Consider the following 26,014-nt stretch of genomic DNA (forward strand, 5'->3'; position numbering starts at 1 on the left):
TATTTGCATTAATCATAATTTGTCATGAATCACACAGATGATGTTTGTCAATTTAAAAGATCATTTTTCAACTCGAGAACTCAACTTCCTGTTCTGTGCCTTCCTTCCTTCCTCTCGTCCTCTCCTGCCTCCTTCCTTCCTTCCAGCCACCAGGGGGCGATCAAGGTGTCTTGTCTTCACTTGTGAGGAGCTGTCATGTCGTCCATCTTTATATCCATGAATGTTTTGAGACGTTTAAAGGGAAAAAAGACACAAAGAAGGACAAACAGAGACAGACAGAGAGACAGACAGAGCAGGTCTGACGGTCTCAGTTGCCGTAGTAACAGCCAATAAGTGAAGCTCTCATATGAATTTCATTGATCTTGACCGTGTGTGTGTGTCTCACAGTTAACACACACTTAATCTGGATTACACACACACACACACACTGCTCCTCCTCCTCTTCCTCTCTCCTCTCCTCTCCTCTCTCCTCCTCCTCCTCTTCCTCTCACTCCTCCTCCTCTCCCCTCCTCCTCTTCCTCTCTCCCTCCTCCTCCTCCTCCTCCTCCTATCTCTCCTCCTCTTCCTCCCCTCTCCTCCTCCTCCTCTTCCTCCTCCTCCTCTCCTCCGCGCTGAGACAGACTGAGAGGACGACAGGAAGTGAGGAAGATGAAGAGGACGATGAAGAGGAGGAGGATGAAGGAGTTCTGTCTCTAATACAACAGTACACAACACCTTCAGACCAGGCTGGATACACACCAGTGTGTGTGTGTGTGTGTGTGTGTGTGTGTGTGGTTGTGTGTGTGTGTGTGTGTGTGTGTATGTGTGTGTGTGGTTGTGTGTGTGTGTGTATGTATGTGTGTGTGTGTGTGTGTGTGTGCGTTATTGCCACACAGACACTGGACGGTCGATGCCTTGCTCAGAGGATCAGGTCTGTTTACATTACATTACCCACAATGCAGCGTAACACTGAGTGACATCACTGGAGGCTGGTTATCAGCTTCCTCTGGAGCCACAACGGCTTTTACACTTTAAACACTTTCCACACGTTTACTGCAGTAAAAACACTTCCTGTTACGCTCTAAGTCTTCCCCTGGTCTCTGGAGTTCGTCCGGTGGTTCCTAGTTCCTGCAGGTTCCTCTAATCCCCTTTGCCACTGAACACATTCGTGCTTCCTACTGTAACCTGACGTTTGCTCTTCACTCAGTCATAATGAAACACTTAAACTTTAATCCCTGAGTATCTTAAAACTGCCAATATCCTCTGAATCCTCTGAAAACATGACCGAACCATGTGAAGACGAAGCTGCGACTGGCACAGACGTGGAAACATCTCGTGATCAGAAGAGAACGAACGAGTCGACCAACTTTATAAAACTCATCTTTATTGATCCGAGTCCATCCCTCCGTCCTCCCCTCCTCCCACCATCCACAATATTTTCTGTTTTTTTATATAAAAAGCTGAATATTTACATCCTCTTTGTATTTACAGTATGTTACACGATGACATCACGAGGACAGCGTCGCCTCTCCACAGCCTCGCACCTGCAAAAAGGTCACAACTTTCTTCTCCAGGAAGGACGAAGCCTGAAATACCACACATGCCACTTGTTGCCGGGGGAAACATCACCCAAATCTCTGCTTATTGGCTGGAGGTGTTGCCTGGCAACCGCAGCGTATCGGATTAATATCTGGTAAAGGGAGTCGTCTTAAATTATTTATCTTTATTTTTTTAATATTTCATGAGCCGAAGAAAACATGAGGAGCGACTCGTCAGGTCGTTATGGAAACACAGAGGGGCCAAAATTAATTATAACTGTTTTTTTAGATTATAAGAAGATTTTGTGTCAATTGTAAAACTTGTAATGATCCTTTAATGATCTCAACATGTCAGAAACTCAGTCGGATTTTGATTTCGACATTTAAATATCCAGTAGTGATTAAAGTTAAGATTTAACGGCCTTTGTTTGCTCCTTTAATAATTAATAATGATTGTTTTCTCTGCAACATTGTTACAGAAATCACTGAAAAAAGTGAGTTCATGAGTCAAATTCATATAAAAAGCAGGTTTACGGTTGAAGTCGGTTCATTTTCTTACAGATTTTTTATAGTTTTTGATATAAGTGAAATCTGTAACGCAGGACTGACGAGCAGATTTCAAATTAAAAGCACAGGATCACTGATGTACTCAGTGTTGGTTAAAGCTACAGATCTGCTTAACGTTAATGTTTCAGCGTCGCAGCGAACAGGACCCTGAAACTGAAGCATCTAAATGGTATTCAGCCACGTTTAACAGTTTTATCTACACCTGTGCTTCTCCCTCCTGTGACACCTCAACCCGTCTCGTCTGAACGAAGCTGACGAGCGTCTCCACCATGTTTTCTTCATTTAACTTCACTTCTGGCAGGAACGCTGAGGATCTGCACCACACACGGTGAAAAGGTGCAGATCTGCGAGTGATTTAATGAGCAGAGCACTTGTAAAGTTTTATAGAGGCGACGGGCAGCTTGAGTTGTAACAATAATCCTCCCCAGCCTTTAGGAGGCGGCGGCGGAGCTGGATGAAAGTTTTGTTTGGACTCTGGCAGATGAGAGGCTGCGGCTGCATTATACTGCGTTTATACTTTATGTGTTCAATCCGCCACTTTCCTGGCGTTTCCTGGCGTTTCCTGCGCCGCCGGCTCTCCAGCAGCTGCGACCGCCACGTCTGTTACAGTACGTCACGGCCCGAGACACGCGGGGCACATCGAGCAACAGTTAACTTCACACTGATGTTTGTCTGCGTCGCCGCAGGAGGTCGCCCCGCGTGTCTCCGGACCTTCGTTTTTGGATCGAGTTCGTTCAGACAGCGACGCTCCTCGTCGGCTCAGCAGCAGTAAAAAGTCAATGCCCCTCGATCGCCGCCGGTCGGTTACATTCAAACTTCATCATCGTCCTCTTAAATCCACGTCGTCAAACGTTCTCCCGTTGTCATAGAAACCATTTACATCCATGTTTTCTGCCCGTCGAAGCGTCAAAAAAAACATTCATTCGTCTCCGTTTTGTTCCGACTTGATTGTTGCGTCATTTTGGCGTCAAACTGTTTTTTTATTTTTAAAATCCTTTTTGGCCACACGTGTCCGTCAGTCTGTCGGCCAATCAGGACGTCACATTCATACCGTCCGTCTGACTGGATTCCAGCTGTGACTTTGGTCAAAAAAAGTCCAGTTTCTTTTTAAAAAAACGCCCAAATCTTCTTCATGGCGCCGTCACTCCTCCTCCTCCTCCTCCTCCTCAGTCCGTCTCTTTCTTCCTGTCGTCCAGGTCGAAGTCGAGAACCAACAGTTTGGTTTCCTCCGTCCCGTTCCTGCTGCCGGCGGCGCACACCAGCCGAGTGTCGGACGCTCTGATTCGCCACACGACGCCACCTGTGGGGAGAGGAAGACGTGATCGGTTTAGACCAGGGTTACTTTTCAAAAGCCCGCGGGCCGAAGCTGGTAGAGACGAGCTGTACGGAGCTACTTTCTGTTTGCTTTGGTTGTTTCTCTGTTTTAAACGCTGCAACTCTGTTTTACTGTGAAGCTCCAGAGATGTTCTGTGGACTTCATATCACATGTTGATGAGGAGATGACGACTGGGTTTACATCTTTGGGTCAGCTGTTCCTCAGAGTGAAATTAAAACCATCAAACTTTCCCTCAAAACGACCTAAAACTGAAAATCCGGCCACAATCACTCGTGCAGGGGAGCGTACAGCGTGTCGGTGGTCCTCACCTGATCCTCGGCTCTGCAGCGCCACCACGTCTCGCAGCCAGGCTCCCGTCTTCAGGTCCCACAGTTTGACCGTCCCGTCGTCGGAGCTGGACAGAACCAGACCTCTGCAGAACTGCAGGCACGTCACCGCCGACTGGTGCTTGTTGGGACCTGGAGGAGACACGGTCACGCCGTCATGTTTTCATCTCATCTCTGAGCTACAGATGAAAACGGACCTTCTGACGACACGTTTACAATAACGTTCATGAACATGTCGCGTCAACTAAAGTGTCTTCCTGCTGCTCTGAACTGTAACATCTGCACAAAAGTAAAGTTTTCAGGATTAATATATCTAATCTCTGTTTTTCATTAAGGATCTACATTCCTGTACTGTTTATAATCACCGTTAAATTATTAGTATTTCATCTTATTTATTGTTTTTTTAGCATCAACAGAAGCTGCAAACTTTATCTCTTCGCACTCGTACAACGACCACAAACATTGTATTTCCTGCTTCTGCTCGATTATCAACATAATTGTCAATTAAGTTAGAAACTCTGCATCTGTGGAGCTGATGAGACTGAAGACAGAGCAGAGCCTGTGACGACTGACGAGAAGCCTGAAGTTTCATTAAGTGGCCACCAGAGGGCAGGAAGTGACCCAGAAACAGTCCTGAGAGACGACAGCCGAGTGAAACTGTCACAGCCGACAGGAAACATCTATAGGTGTGTATATATGTGGTCAAGTCAAGTTTAATGGGTGTAACACCTTTCACAGAGCACGTGCTTCACAAGATCATAAAATACAACAAAACAAACAATATGAAGCAACAACAGACCTGAGATCACCCGTTAAATTACAAACAATAACAATATTCGCTCTCTTTTAGCTCCGTTTTTGGTCTCCACCAGCCCTTCAGCTGCTGTCACACACACGCACACACACACTCTCACCTTGCAGTGTGTGGAGACACTGTCCCGTCCGGACGTCCCACACTCGCACCGTCGAGTCGGCGTTCCCCGACACCAGGATGTTGTCGCGCAGCTCCATGCCGCTGGTCAGTGATTGGTGGCCCGTCAGCGTGTGGACACACCCACCTGGACGAGGACGAGAGCTTCAGGTGAGACGTTTTATCTTCGTAATCATTATTCAAGTAAAACTGAACTGAGTTTGTTTCACGCTGCATCTTTGCAAATTAAAGGGCAACTTCCCCAATTTTCCACATTCAAGCTTGGCTGTGTTGCATTGTGGGTAATGTAGGCGCCATGTTTTTGCAGAAGGAAGAAGAATGTGTGGGATAAAACAGCTGATATCTCCGCTGCTCTTCTCCTGGATCATTTCTTTTTGATTTGTCCAGCAGTGTTACAGGAGGAGGCGCCTACATTACCCACAATGCAACAAACAACTGAGTGACATCACTGGAGGACAACTTATCAGATCACATGCAGCTTCCTCTGGAGCCCAAAAGGCTTTCTATACCACTTATTTAACGTATGCAGCAGTTTAAAGGGAGACTTCACCAATTCTCCACGTTAAAGTGTCTTCAGCAGTTAAACCGGTTTAATCCGGACGGGTCAGTACCTGTCTCTGCGTCCCAGACTCTGATCGAAGTGTCCAACGAGCCGCTGACCACGAACGCACCATCAAACTGCAAACAGAGAGAACAACACATATGACATCTGAAGCATACGGGGGCGGCCATTTTGTGTCTCAGACAACGACACAAACACTGTGTGTGTGTGCGCGCGTGTGTGCGTGGTACCTGCAGTGAGTACACTCTGTTGGTGTGTCCCTGCAGTGTGTGCAGACACGCCTCCGTCTCGGGGTCCCACACCTTCACCATGTAGTCGTAGCCGCCCGACACCACGCGGCGCCCGTCGTACTGGACGCAGCGCACCGCCGCCACGTGACCCGTCAGCACGTGCTCGCAGCGGCCCGTCGACACGTCCCACACGCGCAGCGTTGTGTCCCGAGAGCCCGACACCACCCTGAGGGAGATGGAGGTGTGACATCACTGCAGTGTCGGCCAATCAGGTCGGCTCAAGTTTGTCTCGTTAGCATGAAGCAGAGGTGTGTGTACGTGTGTGTGTGTGTGTGTGTGTGTGTGTACGTGTGTGTGTGTGTGTGTGTGTGTGTGTGTGTGTTCAGGCTGTGTGACCCAGTTTCATTATTTGTGTGGTTGTTTGTTTGTTGTGTGTGTGTGTGTTCATTATGTGTGTATTTATAGTGTTAGCATGAATTTATTATGTATGCGTGTGTAATAAGTGTGTGTGTGTGTTTTAATGTGTCGAATACATTAATGTTATGCTGGTTACCATGGAGACGAGCAGCAGGCATTAAAGTATATGACTGTTTGAATCTGTGTGTGTGTGTGTGTGTGTGTGTGAGTTTTACCGGTTGCCGTGGAGATGCATGCAGCGCACGGTGGACGTGTGTCCGTACAGCGTGTGCACACACTCGCCGCTCTCGGCGTCCCACACGCGCAGCGTCCGGTCGGTGGAGCCGCTGATCACCGTGGCGACCGCCATCTGACTGCACCACACGCCGCCGGTGTGACCCGACAACGTCCGCAGACACTGAGACACACACAGGAAGACAAAAGGTCACGCGTTCAGTCTTTAAAGGGGCAGTGCGCCAAGTTCAGGTCGGTCGCTATGGAGACTTAACCTCGTGATGTCATAGTGATGTCATCGAGGTTTTCTTGATCTGGGCTCAAAAGCTTTTTGATCAAAGTCTGCGATGAAAACTGGGAGCATGATGGGAAAAAAGATGTTTCCAAAGAAGGATGCCGCCCAGTTGCATGATGGGAAATGTAGGATATAAATATATAGACGTAGCAGAAGCAGGGATATTGTTTTCTTTACTTCACCCATTTTCTACCTGGAAACGTGTGTGTGTGTGTGTGTGTGTGTGTGTACTGTATTGTGTGCACATAAAAGTGTGTGAGTCAATATTTGTTCCACTTTCACAGCTCCCCTTGAAGGACACACACACACACACACACACACACACACAGAAAAATACAGTTTCACCTTGAAGGTGTTGTAGCGCTGGTTGCCGTAGCAACAGAGGAAAACTTTGCCTTGGCAACTGTTGCCGAGACAAAAGAAAGAGGGAGATTCTGCTGAACGATGGCAGCGCTGTCATCACGTCCTGCTAATAAAGATAATTCAAATTCAACTGGCGTGAGCGGAAACACACGCCTCGTCATCGCTGCAGGCTACAGAGGAGGGTGTGTGTGTGTTTCTGCGCACACACACACACACACACACACACACACACACACACACACACACACACACACACACACACACACACACACACACACACACACTCTGTAAAGGGCAGGTCCAGACGGAGGAGAGCGAGCAGGTGTGTCTGCTTCAAGAATGTTCAACCGAAACCAGATCGAGCTGCTGAGTCGGTGTGTGCGCAGAAGTAATCTGATTAGAAGTAAAAGTACTAATACTTCACTGTGAATATAATCCACTACAAGTATTTAAACCTGACATATATAAGTGGAGTAAAAACAACGAGGTGTCTCTGAGGTGACGTCTGAAGTGACACAGTACATCGAGTTTGTACTCAAATACAGCAGTTGAGTAAATGTACTCGGTTACATTCCTCCGGGATGAGTGTGAAGACAGGAAGGGCGAGTGCAGACAAACGCTCTGCTCACCTATAACACACACACACACACACACACACACACACACACACACACACACACACACACACACACACACACACACACACACACACACACACACACACACACACACACACACACACACACACACACACACACACACAGGTCGAGCAGCGTCGACACACCCTGACGAACACGACGGTCGACTCTGCTGCAGCTTCATCCTGTCCTGTGAGGTCACGCTGACCTACATACGGCTCTACTGTCTTATACTCAGCCATGAAGCAGAGCGCACACACACACACACACACACACACACACACACACACACACACACACACACACACACACACACACACACACACACACACACACACACACACACACACACACACAGGCTGTGTGTCACTGACAATTGTCTCCATTACTGAATAAATTGTCACAACACTGTAACACGTCACATTAGAAGGTCGTCTGCAGGAGCGTTCAGCGTCGCTCCAACTGTAACTGCTCTCTCAGCCACGCAGCGAGGACACACGAGGAAACAGGACACATTATTCATGTTGCCCAGAGAATCGAGCGTGACTCTGGTGATCACACAACTTTTCAACAAGTTCATTTGTCCAATGCTGCAAAACTACATTCACAAAAGTCTCTGTGTGTTTGGTGACGATCAGGAAATATTAGCATGCTAAACGAAGATGAACACGGTGAACGTATCTCCATAACATCCGCATGTTAGCATTGTCATAACGAGCATGTTCACCTTCATCAAAAGGCTATACAGCAGCAACAACAACAACAACAACAACAACAACCACCACCACCACCACTGGGGCTGGCTACAGAGCACATACAGGAGATAATACAAAATAAAAGCTTCTAGAAATGTTACAGATTTTTCACAGGTTCCAAAATAAAATCACTTCCTGACAAAATACAAAAAATACTACAATGTCACACACACACAGACACACACACACTGTGGTTATAGCTGAAGCAGCAGAAAACCCTGATTAACACAATCGGTACGTCGGTCTCTGCTGACACACTCGGGCGTCTTACCTTTCCAGTTATGGCCGACCAGACTTTGAGCGTGTTGTCGTCGGAGCCGCTGACAATCAGGTCGCCGCTGAACTGGAGACACGTGATCACGTGATCATCGTGACCTTTCAACACCTGCAGAGAGACGGACAGACGGACTTAATGACAGTAACTCCATGTTTACACTGTGTGTGTGTGTGTGTGTGTGTGTGTGTGTGAGACTGACGGCGTACCAGAGGTTCTCGTGTGTCGCCCTGCCTCCAGTTGTTCTCTATACGATGTTGTCTGATGTAGGCCGACTTCCACGGACTGACCGCCACACCCGGCTGCACACACTTCCTGCGACGAGACGACGCACAGTCTGACACACCTGGAGGGAGGACGAGGGACAAGTCAGGTAAAACACAGCTGCAACAACTATCAACCAATCAGTGAGCTGCTGTCGTTTCATCACTAGCAGACGAGCTAACAGCAGCTGCAGCCATTAAACCAATCATAGCCTCATGCTAACATTAGCGCCTGAGTTTTCAGTTGGTTTAACTGGTAATTTGGTTTAAGCTAAAAGTAGCCTGTTAGCGAGATTTCATAGGAATCATGGTCAAAGAAGCTAATAGCAACTGCAGCTAGGCTACTACACTGACCATATTACAGTTAACATGAGCTTTGCGGTTTTAGATTGGACTAATTAATGTGGTATAAGCTAACATTAGCTACTGTAGTTTGTCAGTAGCATATGCTAACACTTTAACTGTAATGACTGCAGTGTGAGCTGCGGTAGTTTCATACAAGTCATCTTCAGCTAAGCTAGCTGCAACCACAGACATTAAAGCGACCACGTCTACTGTACCACTGCTAGCTTCATTCACATGTCAGTGGCACTGTGTTAATGCAGGTTAGCTGCATTCATATTCTCACTGAGTGCCAGTTAATGCCCACAGCGCTCCCTCTGGTACGACAGGGGCGTAGCACAAATACAAATTAGCCTTATTATGAAGCTGGTGGGCTGCAGTTAGCGCTGGCTTCATTAGTATGGTTGTGCCGTGGTGCTAACGCGAGGTAGGCTCATTGGTATGGCTGCTGAGTGCTGGCTGTGAATCTCGGCTGACTGGCAGGACGCCCAGAGAGACACACACACACACACACACACACACACATGCACGCACACACAGAGCCACTGCATTGCGCTGAATGAAGGAGGAGTGACTGACTGACTGTGTGTGTGTGTGTGTGTGTGTGTGTGTGTGTGTGTGTGTGTGTGTGTGGCTGTATTTGCATGTTACACTCGGGTTAGAAAGCTCTATACATCCAGTGAGCTGCTGCCTCTGTTTTGTATTCTGCTTTTCATATTTCCCCTGTGAGAACGCTGGATAACACACCTACAGACCCACCACCACCAGCACCAGCAGCACCACCAGCAGCACCAGCAGCACCAGCAGCACCACCAGCACCCTAACCCTCAGCCACAACAGGAAATACAACAGCTTCTCACTATCGTCTCCCACGACTCATCAAAAGAGGAAGGAGGCAGCCCAGATGTTGTATTAGTACGTCTGCTTATAAAAAATACATAATAAATAACGAACCCCATTAAAAAGATTCAACTAATGACTGATGTCTCATAACTCTTCTTCCTCTGAACCACAAACACATCAGTGTAGTTTATTCTGACTCAATCCAACATCCACCGTCCTGATGCTTTATATTCATAACCAGCACACACAAACACACTGACATTAACACCAACCAGCCGGCAACAAAACTATATATTTGTATTAAAATATAGGTAAAAAAAACAACTTTCATTTCATTTTAATTGTGAATTATGGACTAAATATTCTTTCACAACCGTCTCTACACTGCAAGGTACATAATTGACTCGCTTGTTTGTTTCTGTTGCTGATAAAAATCAGATTTTAAGACATTTAGTGTGAAAAATAAGCCGCCACGTGTACAGAAATACTGTGACTAATAACAATCCTCAGACAGGACGTCAGAGAGCAGAAGCAGAAGCTGATGACAGAAGGTCAAAATGAAAAGAGAAATCAGTGGAGAGGTGCGTTTACCTTCCTCGCGGCACTTCTCCCTCCACAGCAGGTTGTCTTCAGCCAGGATCCTCCAGTACCTGCAGGTCTGAGCGGCCTGCAGCAGGTCTCTGGGAGCCAGGAAGGTCAACACGTACAGGGCCAACTGCACACACACACATGAACACACACACGAACACACACTGGTTGAAAACACTCCTCTCAGAACACACACTGTTCACATCTGCTGTGTTTTCACTGCACCTCTTTGGGCAGCAGGGAGATGAAGTCTCTCTGGAACTGAGGCTCGATGACCTGCATCATGTGCTTCACCTGGCTGGTCTCACACCTGTCAATCAACTCGTCCAGAGCCAATAGCCTCTCGGGACCGCTCCACGTCTGAGGGAGGACAAGGGAGGACGGAGAGGAGGTCAGGGAGTGTGTGTCTGTGTCGACACGTGTGTGATTGGCAAGTTTTCTTGTGTGAACGTCTTTGCATTTTTTACCTAGTTAGAAAAACAACGAGCTCCATGTTTTTCATTTCAGTGTGTGTGTGTGTGTGTGTGTGTGTGTGTGTGAGTGTGTTATTAGTTACATAAGAGCGGCTCGGAGGCATCACTCCTCTAACGCTCTGTGTTTACGTGCAGGAAGTGGAAAACATCACAAACACGCTTTACAGACATGCAGCCAGCAAGAAATGCTGCTGTGTGTGTGTGTGTGTGTGTGTGTGTGTGTGTTAATATAAATGGGTGTTGTTTGTTTCAGGTCATGTGTATAAAAATATGCGTCTGACCTCCTGCGTTCACCTCGTGTCTTAGAACGGCACAAAATGGCGGCTACATTACACACAACACAAATCCAGTAAAGAGCCGAACAGACTCGCTAACGTTAGCTTAGACTGATATGTTAGCATCTCAGCTCCCACACTACAGTGTTGTACAGGTGGAGGAGCCCTTAAAGGAACAATGTTCATGTAGCTTGTGCTCCTCTGCTCCGGTGGTAACGCCACTTTACTGCTGTAGCTCGTAAGCTAGTTAGCTTGACATGCTAGCTACACACTCGTTCTTGACTTTCACTTTTGTGCGTTTTGTTTCGAAGACGACACTCCCAAGCACAGTGTCGTATTTAGTGTGCTGACCTGGAAGATATGAAGCCAGTCCTGCAGGCCAGAAGGGGGCGGGCCCGAGGTGACGCGCCGCCGCTGAGCTGAGTGCCCATTGGCCAGCCGCAGGTCACCAAATGTGGTGGGCGGGGCCTGAACAAGACTGGAGGGACTGGGGAGAGAGAGAGAGAGAGAGAGAGGTTAGCATCTGCATCTGTTAGCATATTTAAGCTAGCGTGTAGCCTAAAATCTAAAAGAATTCACTGTGTTTGCTTTAAATGTGGTTAACAGTCGTTCTAGCTAGCTGTTAGCTGTTAGCTTGATGAAGCGCGTGTGTTACCTGAGGTATCCGTTTCCTTTGCAGTGCTTCTTCCCTGAAGGAAACGGCCGGCCGTCTGGACCGTGATCCAACTTCCTCTTCATCTGGTGTTAAAAGACAAAGACACAGTGAGACAAAGACACAGTGAGACTAAGACGTGTGAGGCGTCAGCTGCTCGTCGGCAGCGCCGCTAATCACCAGTAGATGATAAACTGGGACGTGTGTGTAGTTTTGTAAAGATTCACTGTGTGCATCAGTTTATAATCTGTATGTTCACGATGGAGGGAGATTTTGAGGTTTAGTTCTCGTAGTCTGAAGCCGTTTTGATGAATCACAGTTAAACACCTTAATTAAACTCCTTCCTGAACATAAATCAGCCAAAATAAACACATAATCAACGTTTAATCTGAACACAAACACCTCCAGCTCCACATGCAGCACAGATTAACCATCAGTGTGACCACATTTATTATCTTCAGGAGTTAAGAAACAAAACGTCCTCAGCTCCTACACATGTTTGTTGGTTTCTGATGGTTCCTGCGGTCAGAACGGGTCAGAACCAGGTGTGACATCACTGTAGTGACTAACTATGACCTTTGATAACCAGCAGATGATAAACTGACTTTAACGTGACACACTGTTGTTTCTGTGTCGTCACACCGGAGGGACGAACAAACCGTTTCCATGATTTCTTATCTTCCTAAACAAGCCGGTGTTACACGTGTGGGAAACGCTACAAACAAAAAGGAGTTCCTCGGCTCCTACGACAAATGTCTGTGGGTTGTTTCTGGTCAAACGGGCCAGAACCAGAGCGAGCAGCTGCCGTCGAGTCCACGGAGATGAAGGGATGCAGATAAACTGCAGCCCTCTGTGAAACTACAAAGACACTGGAAACACCTACGCTTGTTCAGTCACACGAACGCAGCGGCCCAGAGGTCTGAATCAGCCTGTGTGTGTGTGTGTGTGTGTGTGTGTGTGTGTCTCTCTCTGAATGAACGCAGGAATGCAGAAAATCGCAGGAATGTCGCCGGTGCAGCGCTGGTCGAAAATAGAGCAGCACGCGCTAACAGGCTGCGCACACACACACACACACACACACACACACACACACACACACACACAGGAGGCTGTGGATGTACAGGACAGTATGTGTGTGTCCTTCCTCCTCTTGGCATCCTCATGTGAACACAGTGTTTTCTGTCTGACTGCATAATCACAGTCGCTACACGAGATAAAACACAAGAAGAAGAAGAAGAAGAAGAAGCTCATTACATATTAAATGACGCCATCAGCAGGATGACTCCAGGCCATCGACACCACCCGGCTTTGATCTGAGCTCTTCACTACAAACTAAACTCATAATCTGCTTTTCATTTTCAGACTTTACTCCCCCTCCTCCCCCCCCTCCCCCCTCCTCCTCCCCCCCCTCCCCCCTCCTCCCCCATGATGTCGCTGCTCTTTAACAGCAGATGTCGTCTGTGTGGATTTCATTAAGTCCTAAAGAGAAAAACTTGACTTGAGAGGAAGGAAACAAAAACGTGTTTACTGTTAAAACCAGAACCGTCTGATCCGAACAAACATCTGATGGTTCTGCCACCTTCTGGTCCCTCACGTCTCCGTGGCGACGAGCAGGAGAAGGTCCACTGTGACCTCACACTGACCCGTGTGTCCTTTCACAGGACCCACTGAGCTCAGTTGGTCTATAATCTGGACCTTTGTAACGTTTTCACAGATTATCTCCTGGATGAAACGAAACGTTTAATCTGATCCGAAGTCTTTAAAGCTGTGACACCATGTTGGACCTCGCAGTGTTTAACATCACTCATAACACAGTTTAATATCCTCTTTCATCTGTTTTCACATCTTATGGAAGCTCAAAGGTAAATGTCTTGTTGTAAAGATGATTAACTGTTATTTACTTTGAATTTCTTTATAGATTTCTTCTTCTTTTACACCATTTTTGACCCAAAGTGCAGCTCACAGGAGATGTTCAGTGTGATGTGCCTCCTGTATGTGTGTTTTCACTGTGTTGTTGTAGTTTGTAGCTGTAAAGGTGAAAGTTTTGGTTGATTTCTGCTTGTTACGCACCAGATTAGACCCCCAAATTCAGTTTACACCAGCTGCTCTGTGCATCATCCCTCTTTTACTTGAGTATGCAGCACATGTTTAAGGTTTAAATCAACGAACGAGCCCTGCAGACCTCAGAAAACACCCAACAATTGAACTTCACAGCATCTGTGCTGTGTGAGGCCCCTCTGCTGTGGAGACACGCCGTCATAGTGAGCTTCAGATCCTCAGGTGTGGCTCCTCTCTTATTGATCGGGGTGTAAGTTATAGATACGTGCTGTGATAAACCAGATCCTAACGCGCTCATGCAGGGATTCAAACCCCTCCACGATGCCTTGCTCACTGGCTTCATGTGTTTACCTGCTGAGGCTCAGAGCACAGACACAGACACAGCTGCTGCCCGATCCATAATCAATAATCAATAATCCAATCAGAGAGAGAGAGAGAGAGAGAGAGAGAGAGAGAGAGAGGGAGAGAGAAGCCTCTGTCAGATCCGCAGTGGTCCACACACACACACACTCACACACGCACACGCACACACGCACGCACACACTCCGCTGTCAGGGAGAAACGCCTCGTCATCCCGGTGTTGCACGAGCCTGACAACCTTGAATACCTGCAGGACAGCCCCGCAATCACGCACAGACCCGCAGCTGCTGACGTCAGCCGATCGAACAATCGAACAATCCGATCAATCGATACTCACTTTGTAGAAGATGAGCTTCAAGGTGCCGTAGAACCCCATGGCTGCCCCGGCGGGTCGGTCGGTTCCGACGAACACACCGACGCGACAAACTGACACTTTAAGACGCGGAGCGATTCGATCCGGAGAGCCAGCGCGGCGTGACGTCAGCAATCCATCCGGTCAACGAGCGGATCGATCAGAGCAGAAACTGATCAGATAGTCAGTGAGTCCGTGAGTCCGCGGCGCGAGGAGCTGCTGCCTCTCTCTCTCTCCCTGTCTGTGTGTGTGTCGCTCGACCTCCACAGGAACACGCAGGGACATGCCTCTCTCTCTCTCTCTCTGCCTCGTGAGAGAGAGAGAGAGAGAGGGGTGGAGCCGCGTGCAGCGTGTGTGTGTGTGTGTGTGCGCGCGCGATAGAACTCTGAGAATGTATCTACTTCTGTGACGTATGTGTTCTAGAACGTGTCACGTCACTGCGCCTCAACACTCTTTACATTAAAGAACTATACTACAGTACTTCTGCTGTACTGCAGTATTTACATGTTACACTACTTGTATTTGATAGCTCCTCCCCCTGATGGAACACAACTACATGTACTCGATTACTGTACTTAAGTACAATTTTAAATGATACTCAGTGGTGAAAAAAGTACCCAAAGGTCATTATAAGTAACATTTAAAACTCCTTACAAGGAAGTAACACATGTATATTTATACACTGCACCTTATACTGTATTACACCCCACAGTCATATACTGCGTTACTCCACACTACACCATGTTAAAGTACACTGTACCCTGCTGGTTACAGCAACAGTTGTAGTAACCTCCACTTTATATCACTCTCTTCAGTATAATGATCTTTATCTCTCCTATTTAAATGTGTATTAGTGCGTACCTGTACTAGTGCTGCTTTGTGCAACACCTGAACTCACCCTCTGGGGATCAATAAGGGATGAGCTCGTGCATGTATATGTACTGCATGCTTTGGGTCGACCAAGTATCAGATCCAGTACTCAGCGTTTGTTGTGACTGTCAGAATTCGTGCTGCGATATTATTTTCAGGCCGTATCACCTGAACCAACACACCACCGGCCTGCAGCCACGCAGCCAGGACGGGTCCAAGAGTCGACCGTCCAGATGGACAAGAAGCAGGACTGAAACGTGAGCACGTACCTGCACGCACACACACACACACACACAAGCACACAGAGTAATTTTCCCAAACACACACCCAGACGCCCAGCAGGGGGTTGTTGGAGGTCGCAGCTTTCTCACAGCTGATTGACCTTAAGGTCGTCACACTGAGAGTCACACACACACACACACACACACACACACACACACACACACACACACACACACACACACACACACACACACACACACACACACACACACACACACACACACACACACACACACAGGGGATAATTAGGGAGGTCAGACCTTCACTCAGAGCCTGGAGACTAAACACACAACACCTCCCTCCTCCTCCTCCTTCACCTGTTCAGCCTCCTGCTCCACTTCCTTCTTCCTCTCCTTCCTCTGCCCGACTCTTCCTCATGTTATTTCAATTACAGACTCACTCCAACACGAACGAGAAGCAGCTCGGAGCTGATTCGTCTCCACTGCAGTATGAACCCAGCGTCCAGAAAACCAGAAACACCTGTGGAGGCTGACGTAGCCGGTCGTCACGATGAGTTTGTGTTGACACGGAGTCAGAAGGTGTTTGTGTCACGCTCGCAGGTGTTCCTCGTGTTGTGCTGTAAACTAACTGTACGTCAGAGACGCCTTCCCATTCCACCACGTTAACGTAAGACGAGTGCGAGCTGATAAATCTGCTTTTCATTCACGTCGACAGAACTAATCCGAATCACAAAACACGCCGTGTCTCCGGGGAGTTCGTCCGGAGCTCGATCCTGCAGATCATCACGCTCGTGTTCGTTTGTTCACCACTCCAGCTGCAAACATCAAATGTTTACAGTCTGTTAATCTCTGCATTGTTTGATTAATCTATTAAAGGATTAGTCTGCAAAACGTCAGAAAACACGAGTTCCCAGAACACAAAGTGATGTCGTTAAAGGAGCAGTTCACCAGAAAGTTAGTACTCTGTCATCATCTACTCAACCCAACATCAGGTGACTTCTGCTGAACATCTGAAGTAGCTGGACCCACTTCAGGCAGGGTGTGCGCTAATGCTGTTAGCTTAGCATTGATGTTGTAAATAACACTCTCTAACATCACTCTGAGGCCTCGGGGCTTCTGAGCGTGATCCCTCCACCGTGAGAAGCTGTGCCTCTAAACACACCTGTCAGCCGCTGTCAATCACCTGACCCCGCTCTGACCCCGCCCCCTGGCTTCACCTCGCTCCGTCAATCAGCCTCATCAGGACCCAGGTGACCTTCGACCTCTGGACCCGTTAATCTGTAAATCTCTGTGCGTGTGTCATCACATCGGTTTCATCACGGATCAATCCCATAATGCACCTGGCTCTCCGTCAGCCCCCCCCCAATGACTTCACCCTCCGTCACCTCCGTCCTCTCTCTGTCTCTGGTTCTCATTTCCTCCTCTCTGACCTTCTTCCTCTCCGTCCTTCTTTACTTTAACTCTACGTCTGTTACCAATCCAGACTCGTTCCTCCTCCTCCTTCGTCCCGCTCGGCCTCCGTACCGTCATAAATCTGAACTCTCTGCACTTTCAAGCTGCACAATCGTCTCGAGGCGTCTCCGGTGTGATTGACTCTTCGTCTGACAGCAGAGACGGTTTAAAAACCAAACCGGGACACGCTTTTTATGCCTCCGACTGTGAGGGACGACGGGGATTAAAATGTGGGTCAAACAGGTAAAACGTGGTTCTGGTGTCACTGTGGACCTGTTCTGTGGCTGACCGGCTCTCATGGTGAGTACGTCTCAGCTCAGGTGTGTTAGAGAAGAAACGTGTTGAATGTTTAAACACAGAAGAAACATCACGACCTCCATCTCCTCTTCATCTGTTGTTCTCTGCTCCCTCACCCTCCCTCACCCCCTTCTGGTATGCAGACCCACTGAGTCGCTCCCTCTGATGGTCTCGTAAAACCCGAAACTGCTGTGTGTGTGTGTGTGTGTGTGTGTGTGTGTGTGTGTTATGCATTAAAACAGCTGACTCTTTCCCACACTTGAGGACCCTGTGTGTGTGTGTGTGTGTTTCTATGAATTAATCCTATTGGTGTGTGAATAAAGTCTTCAAGTGTGTGTTCACAACAACTAGTCTGTACGTATGGGAAAACACACATACTTGTGTGTGTGTGTGTGTGTGTGTGTGTGTGTGTGTGTGTGTGTTGTATCCTTGCAGCTAACCACTGTCAGACACTGGAAACAGAGAGAAGCACTTCAAAGACCGAGGCAGATGTGTTCTCTGTTCGAGTGTGTGTGTGTGTGTGTGTGTGTGTGTGTTAGTAGTGAGTGTGTAGTTCAAGTGTGTGTGTGTGTGCCGGCAGGATTAGCCTACGAGTGTGTGAAGAATCAATAAAGAGACGGCGGGAGCAGATCAGAGGAATGTGTGAAGGATTGATTTTCATCTGTGTGTGTGTGTGTGTGTGTGTGTGTGTGTGTGTGTCTGGATGTGTGTAGCGAGTAGAGTCCAGTAGAAACCGACTCTCTCTCTTCGCGTTGGTTCACTTTATGCATCAGACAGCAGAGAGCTGCAGGCTCCAGCTCACGACTGTTCAAAGTGCCGTTTGAAGTCGGCGTTCGACTCGCTGCTAAATAATAAAGACGAGTCTGAAAACATGCGAACGACACGAAACATCCACCACCGACTGTTTGATCCTCGATGCTGCTGTTGTTCTTCACACACCTGAAGCTCAACGCTAGTTAGCTTTACTTAGCTTCTCTCCATGTAGCGTAACAAAGCAATTTGCTACCATAAAGGAACATTTACAGCTGGTTAGCTAACTAGCTTAACTTGTCAGCTAAAGGCTAACACTCCCCCTGATCAGAAGACAATTAATTAATAAACCCACAATATGTCTTTTTCAATCAAAACAAATCAAGCGTCAGGTGCAGATCCAGATGTTCTGGAGTCGGATTCTGTTCGTGGACGGGAGGAGAGCTCAGAGGTCACGTTTAACTTCTGGGATTCATCTTCACTCCTGTTTATCAGCCCGACTGCAGCAGTGATCCGGAGGTGACCTCCACTGTCGGGTGGTTCTGTTCTGTAATGTCGACTGCTGACTGGAGCTGGAGGGGAAACGTACTTTACTTCATGTTACAGAGAGAACCAGAACCAGAACCAGAGTCTCTGCTGATCGCTGCTTGCTAGCTTCCGGCTAATGTGCAGTGAAGTAAACTGCCTGTTTGGACGAATATAACCTGGTGGAAGTAACGAGAATAAACACAGACGATCGAGGCCACCCAGGAGCTGGATCGGTCCTTTATATCGTCAATAAAAACACAGTTCTTGGCCCGAGTCTGAACGGGTTTTTAAGAGCTTTTAGAAACTCAAGACACTGGAAACACTTGAAACAGCCTCTAATAGTGTAAGATAATTCTGGAGGCAGGGCCCGGTACCGTCTCAGTTACTGGGAACGAGGTGGATCAGCACAGATGTGTTTTACGAGACGGACGCTGTGGTTATCGAGCTGACAAGGATCCAAACACAAGCTGCTGTTTCCAGTGGGACAGATTACAGAGGTGCAATGCAGCAAACAACAGGTGCTTTAAAGGCAAATAAACACCCGGCTGCACCGTGTGTGTGTGTGTGTGTGTGTGTGTGTGTGTGCGTGCATCAATAATAGATGCAGGGAGTGTTGCAGGGATGTAAGGGACTTAGTGCTCATGTATATTTTAATGAGGAGCTGTGAGAGAGCTGCAGTCGTCTCTGGGGGGAAATCAGGATATACCAGTGTTCACAATCAGGACAGACGGAGGAGGAAGGAGGGAAGGAAGGAAGGAAGGAAGGGAAGGAAGGAAGGAGGGAGGAAGGACAGAAGGAAGGAGGGAGGGAAGGAGGGAAGGACGAAAGGATGGAAGGAAGGAAGGACAGAAGGAAGGAGGAATGGAAGAAAGGAAGGAAGGAAGGAGGGAAGGAGGGAAGGACGAAAGGATGGAAGAAAGGAAGGAAGGAAGGAAGGAAGGAAGGAAGTAAAAGGTGAAACGTTGTGTCTCAGCGGGTCAGAACTGAAACATCTCCATAAGGTTCAGTCTGTTTGGGTCCAGCTGACCCACAGTCAGTTTCTCTTCGACACCTTCCCACAGCTCTGTGACATTAAGCGTTTGTATTTACACTCACGAGTTGTTCTCTGGAGAGAAGTGACGAGTGTTTCCCACAGCTGTCAGAAGATCAAGAGATTAATACTGTAAACATATATTAAATACTGCAGGAAACATTAAAGTGTGTGTGAAGAAGTCGGCGATGTGACGTGTTGATGTGTGTGAAGAGCTGAAGAGAAGAAATATATAAAAAGAAAGAGTGTGAAGACGACGGGAACTCAAAGAAAGACAAACAGAGCGGGGAGCGTCTGAAGAAACTGAAGGTTTACTGACGTCCTTCAAGTGTCGCCTTACACACCGTAAAACTGTGTGTGTGTGTGTGTGTGTGTGTGTGTGTGTGTGTGTGTGTGTGTGGACAGCAGACACCTGTTCCTCATTCAATGCTGCTCTAAAGACACACAGACAGGAGAACAGAGCATCAACCAATAGGAACGCAGCGCCGCACGGTCGCCACAGTGATGATGCAGAAGAAGAAGTCGGAGGAGCTTCCTGCTTCCTCTTCATGTTTACGATACATCCAACTGTTTCCTGAACGTGTGCTTCAAAGTATAAATTACTGAGATGTAAGAGTTTGTGGACGGATAAAGAAGAGATCTCATAAATTGTCATTTCTCATGAACGTTTCTCGTGAAAAACAAGAGTGAAGCTGCTAATCTTCCTCACGAGCGACAGTAACGTGTCGCATGAGGTTGGTTCGGACCGCTGCGGTGAAGATGGAGTTTGGACTGAAGCCAAAACAATCAAAGAAACTCTCGATCGGCTTCTGAGACTTGATTTTTAAATATGCGACGTCAGGCTCACTTTGGAAACCCGACTCGTATCGACGTGGATCAGATCAAATAAAAGCTGAAGGCCGGTTCTTCTCCTCCGTCAGAGGGCCGTAGATTAAAGTTGATGAACTGAGCTGAACCTCCGCAGAGAGGGAAGGTCGCTGGTTCAAACCTCCGTCCTGCTGACGAGCACAAGACTCCAGGAACTCTGCCGCAGCTCCAGGAATGTGTGTGTCTGTGTGTGTGTGTGTTTGTGTGTGTGTGAGTGTGTGTGCTGACTCGGCAGGATCGGCGTGGCGGACCCGACTGGCTGGAAAGCTGCCCGGCGCTGGAATGTGACCTCCTGTGCTCACACACACACACACACACACACACACAGACAGTGTGAGGGTGTGTTAAGGTGAGGCTTGGTGTTGTGAGCGAGCTCTGTCAGGGTTTGATCCACACTGGTTATCTCACTGGTTTGAAGAAGCTTGGTGGTTTTTGATTGAGTTGTAGAACCCAAAGATCAGGACGGGTCAAAGTCCGGACCAACACGCTGGATCCACAGACTACACATGGTGCTGGAACCAGTTATCTGTCCACTCTGATGAGATTTAACACACAACTATCTTTGCCTTGTCTTCTCGAGCTTTAAGGGAGCTAACAGAGCTAACAGAGCTAATAGTGCTAACAGAGCTAACGGCTAAACACACAGCAGGACTGGGAGGTTCTCATCAGAGGAACGTGCAGCTGGTGAAGTTCTGCAGAACTTCAGCCGAGTACAGTTTGGAGGTAAAGAGCCATCAGTCTGGGTTTAGTGTTCAGAACCATTTCCTCCACATATTTCGGGACATTGAGGCTCACGAATGAGACGTTTGTTCGTGAGTGAATGGTGTGAATATTTGCCGAGGCGCTCATTAAATATACAGCGAGGCGTCCTTCAGGGTGAGACAGACGAGCTGAGCTTCAGACCAACATGAACCTGTCCCGACACTCTCCGGTCCATCCTCCTCCTGACTCACTGAGTCCACATACCAGAGATACCAGAAGCTCTAATGTGCCTCTATTCACACCAGTCATCTGACCCTGGAATGAGCAGAGTGTGTGTGTGTGTGTGTGTGTGTGTGTGTGTGTGTGTGTGTGTGTGTGTGGACGACAACATGTAGAGGTCATGTGTTTCAGAGAATGTGTGTTACATCTGAGTGAATTATGAAAAGATTGAATTTGTTGCCACTCTCACAGCGAACCGCTTTAAAAAAGATAGACCTTATAAACTCAGTGTGAAACTGTGTGTGTGTGTGTGTGTGTGTGTGTGTGTCTGTGTCTGTGTGTGTGTGTGTGTAATCTCCTATATGTGTAGTAATCTGGAAAAAAATGCTCTTAGATTACAGTCTCACCAGATTAGTGCCCTAGTTTTTTCCGTCTGTACATGTCACACACACACACACACACACACACACACACACACACACACACACACACACACACACACAGTCCATCATCAAATCAAATGTCCAAATCATCTCACAGGGCTGCCTCTGGTGGTCACAGAGAGAACTACAGACCTGCGTCTACATTAATGATCAAGCTTCCCATCGTGTGTGTGTGTGTGTGTGTGTGTGTGTGTGTGTGTGTGTGTGTGTGTGTGTGTGTGTGTGTGTGAGAGAAGCCAACAGTTCCCACAGGAGGAGACTTCATATCCCATGATCCCGATGGAGTCGTGAGAGGAATCTGAGGAATGGTCACTGCTGCACATTCCTGCACACACCTTGTGTGTTGTGTTGTGTGTGTGTGTGTTGTGTTGTGTGTGTGTGTGTGTGTGTGTGTATTTAAATGTGCTGACATTTGTTACTTTACTTCCCATATTATTGAAAGAACAACATCTCATTGGGAAGTATCGTACTTTTTACTCCATTACTTTTAACTTTAACACGATATCTTTTCCTTTGTTCGACTGTGACGCTGACGATCGATAAACAGGAAGGCAGCAAAGCCAGAGGCCGCCGCTCCAGACCGTGTTTCAACATCTGTGGGTGTGAAGCCGCAGGATATTTTCAACAAGATGTCGGGACAGTTTCCAGAAAAACTGTACATTTATGAGGAGACATACGGAACAATTTACAGCCAGAAACTGGGTATTAACGAGTCAGGTTAACCAAAAAATGACTTTCCTTCCCAGACCAGCGAGAAAACTTGAAAACTGAACCTCAACACGTTTACTCACACTGCCAGAGGGTCGTAAATCAAGATTGAGAGATTATTTCGGTATAAATCTGAACACTGTTTTGTTTTTTTAAAGGAAAATCCTGGTTTGTTTTTTATTAACTCATCTGTGAATGTTTAAATTCCTCATTTATGAAACAGAATAATATCTTTAATAGAAACTGGGAGTGTGTTTAAGTCTGTTATGTGAAGAATAAATAAAAAATAAGGCAACATACATTTATAAATAACTAAGTCAATAAGTTGTTGGGGAAATAAACACTTAGTCGCCTCTATGATGCAGTAACAGAGGAACACACACACTTTCTCTCAGCAGTCACACACACTCGACCTCCCACACACAACAGCTGGTGTTCAGTTTGTTTGTAAAGACGACAAACAGGAGACACAATGGCACCTGAATGCCACACACACACACACACACACACACACACACACACACACACACACACACACACACACACACACACACAGAGTGAGAGAGACGCTGATGTCACCGGCTGGTACCTGAACGCCACACAGACACATGATGCATTACAGGACCAGGTGCTGTGTGTTAAGAGCCTCTACGGTCACAGTGAGCAGATAAAGTGAGCAACGGCGCCGCCTGCTGACCGCGTCCACACACTGACATCATCACCCAGCCTGTCAGAGGACGTCAGAGCGTCGGGCTCTTTAATTTCCTGCATTTTTTAAAATGTTTTCATCTTTTTCCAGATAATCTGAGATGTTTTTTAAAGAGTTTTTTGAGCCGAAGAAGGAAACGAACTCTTCGTCCTTCAGAATCTGGAGACACGTATGAAATACTCTGATCTGTGAAGTAACTAAAGCCGTCAGACAATGTAATGGAGTAAAAGTAACAGGAAGTAGAACCTTCCTACCTGACCGGGTGACAGGTGAAGCGGTGGTGACGTCACCTCTGCGCTCTCCTCCTCTTCCTCCTCTCCTCCATCACTGTTGGCGTCCTCCTCCTCCTCCCCCTCCTCCTTCTCCTCCTCCACTCCTTTGACCTCCTTCTTGTCGTCTTCTATCCGTGTGATCTGATTGGCCGTCTCCAGGTGGGCGGTGCCAAAAGGCTCAGACGGACAGGACTCGTCCTCGATGGTCACTATGGCGACTCTGACCTCGTCTTCCTCTCCGTCCTCCTCGTCTCCTCCTCCTCCTCTTCCTCTGGAGAGGAGAGGAGAGGAGGTGAAGGAGGAGGAGGCGGAGATCGGAGTGTGTCTACCAATCAGATCCTTTCGTGCTTTGTGTTTGGCGCCTGCCTTCATCAATTCGATCTCCCTTTCCTCCTCCTCCTCCTCTTCCTCCTCTTCATCTTCTTCATCTCTCCTCCTGGATGGAGTTTGTAGTGTTCTGTCCTCCTCTCCTCTTTCTGTCTCCTCCTCCTCCTCCTCGTCCTCCTCCTCCTCCACCCTCCTCTCTCGATGCTCTTCCTCCATCTTCTCCCTCTATCGTTCTTCACACAGCAGAGGCACAAAGACGCATCCTGAGAGGAAACACGAGATCAACATCAACACGTGAGTGAGAGTAATAATAAAACCAGCAGCGACTGGAGTCGTCATGGCTACAAACAGAAGCTCATCTACACTGATGATCATCGATCAGGAGCTGTACGTGTGTCGTCCCTCTCTCTCTCTTGACCTCCACCTCCTCCTGAGGGGAGATCTCCGGCTCTGGAGTGAACCAGAACAGTTAATGTACCGTGAAACCGAAACAAAGAGCTAAAGGAGGCTGAAAATGTTTTCTATTCATGTTTAATGACTTATATTAAAGGAATATTGATTAGCGAGGCTTGAAAGATGGTTTTGTTGGTGCAGTTTTGTACACGCTCACTACTGATGGGCCTTGTTACCTACTGTTGTGATCACAGCAGTTTGTAAAAGATGAAACACTTCAGTGAACTCCTCCCCGCCAAAATAAAAGTCAAGAAGACTTCACTTTAATCCCTTCACTACTGTACGAACCCTAATCAGAACCAACTTCACATGAATCTGACTCTTTATAGAACAAATTTTAGGACATGCAGCTAAAAACATCTATTATACACATGCAAGTAAGTGTATTTATAAATATAAACATAAAGCAGCAACAACCAACTGTTTATATACGAGTCAAGCTTTTCTGTAAATTGTAAACAAATGAATAAATATTGAATCAGTATGAGTAAAGACGTATGCAGATGTCTTTATTGGCCGTGCAGGGTTTATATCTGACGATGTTGGATGATCTGTGCGTGTTAAATCAGTGTGTATTAAACACAGAGGTACAGTAGATGTTTGAGCGTGTGCGTGTGAAGAAACTGTCCTTGTGTCTGGTTGTTTTGCTGCATCGGGGCTCTTCGGCTCTGAACTTTAAACATGCGTACGTTTATTAGTGCTGGAAGCAGAGAGAGGTTCATAACAACACATGAAGTCAGCAGATTCAGTCTGAAGTGGTGAGCAGCTGTGGCAGATGGTCCATGATGTGAGGAGGACATGAAGACAGTGACACCTCCACGAGAGGACAGGAAGTGGAGCTGAGAGACCGACAACATGGTGATGATTGTTTTCCTGCATCATTTATGATCTCTCATCTTTCATTAGCTGCCAGCTGTTTTGTTTTTATGATTCAATCCTGTCACACGTGTTGAAGTGTGATTCATTGTGTGTGTAAATAAAGTTTAATTGAACGATATGAGGACTGTTAGCTGAGCTGTTTGTTTATTGAGAGCTACATATTGTTTCTATCACTGTGAGTTAACAGTCTACATTAAAACACTTCCTGGAGACTCTCACTGTATTTAACTTGTGTATTGTTTCATCTCCTGTCGCATCAGTTCAACTCTGTCTTTGTGTTATTTATAAGGAATCTGTTTCAGTACAACACAGGATATAATAAACAGTCTGTAACATTCTTACTCTGAACGTAAAGGTCGTAAAATAAAGCAGATTTACCTTTAAAAACACACTTTCTCCTCCGGCTCCTCCGCTCTTTAAACTTTAAACGCCGGGATTTCTTCTTCTTCTCTTTAGTTTCTTCTTCGTCTCGTCTGAAATCTCGCAGGATCTTTAATAATTTATCTTAAAATCCAACAAAGCTTCTTTATTTTCGCCTTCAGCTCCACAGCTTTGTGTTTTTATACTTTTCCCACCACAAACTACGGACACTCAAACTTTCTTCGCTCCGTTGTTTTCTGCTCTTGCACATGGAGC

At 47.1% G+C, this 26,014-nt stretch overlaps 1 protein-coding gene across 2 annotated transcripts; it reads right to left on the bottom strand.

The window, feature by feature from the left end:
- Positions 1-2,609: 2,609 nt before the first annotated feature.
- Positions 2,610-26,001, bottom strand: LOC311251149 (F-box/WD repeat-containing protein 7-like). Of its 2 annotated transcripts, XM_084343471.1 has the most exons (14): positions 25,757-26,001; positions 23,702-24,309; positions 11,864-11,946; positions 11,560-11,695; positions 10,686-10,820; positions 10,464-10,587; positions 8,634-8,770; positions 8,422-8,535; positions 6,102-6,283; positions 5,470-5,695; positions 5,289-5,355; positions 4,661-4,804; positions 3,729-3,878; positions 2,610-3,384 (listed from the first exon to the last, which is right to left on the bottom strand). In XM_084343471.1, the coding sequence occupies exons 2-14, from the start codon at positions 24,260-24,262 to the stop codon at positions 3,251-3,253; spliced, it is 2,193 nt and encodes a 730-aa protein (XP_084199597.1). In that variant the 5' UTR covers positions 24,263-24,309; positions 25,757-26,001; the 3' UTR covers positions 2,610-3,250. The 2 variants fall into 2 exon arrangements, with proteins under 2 accessions (XP_084199597.1, XP_084199598.1); XM_084343472.1 differs by lacking the exons at positions 23,702-24,309; positions 25,757-26,001 and adding an exon at positions 14,616-14,893.
- Between the last annotated feature and the right edge of the window lie 13 nt (positions 26,002-26,014).

This window comes from Pagrus pagrus, assembly GCF_965226575.1.
Source record: "Pagrus pagrus genome assembly, chromosome: 22".
Taxonomy (NCBI): domain Eukaryota; kingdom Metazoa; phylum Chordata; class Actinopteri; order Spariformes; family Sparidae; genus Pagrus; species Pagrus pagrus.

Excerpts from the sequence above, each read along its gene's own strand:
- LOC311251149 (XM_084343471.1), bottom strand. The coding sequence starts at position 24,262 with ATGGAGGAAGAGCATCGAGAGAGGAGGGTGGAGGAGGAGGAGGACGAG. Across the intron at positions 8,536-8,633 it reads GCGACACACGAGAACCTCTG|GTGTTGAAAGGTCACGATGA; the intron begins GTACGCCGTCAG and ends GTCTCTCTGCAG. Across the intron at positions 6,284-8,421 it reads GGTCGGCCATAACTGGAAAG|TGTCTGCGGACGTTGTCGGG; the intron begins GTAAGACGCCCG and ends TGTGTGTCTCAG.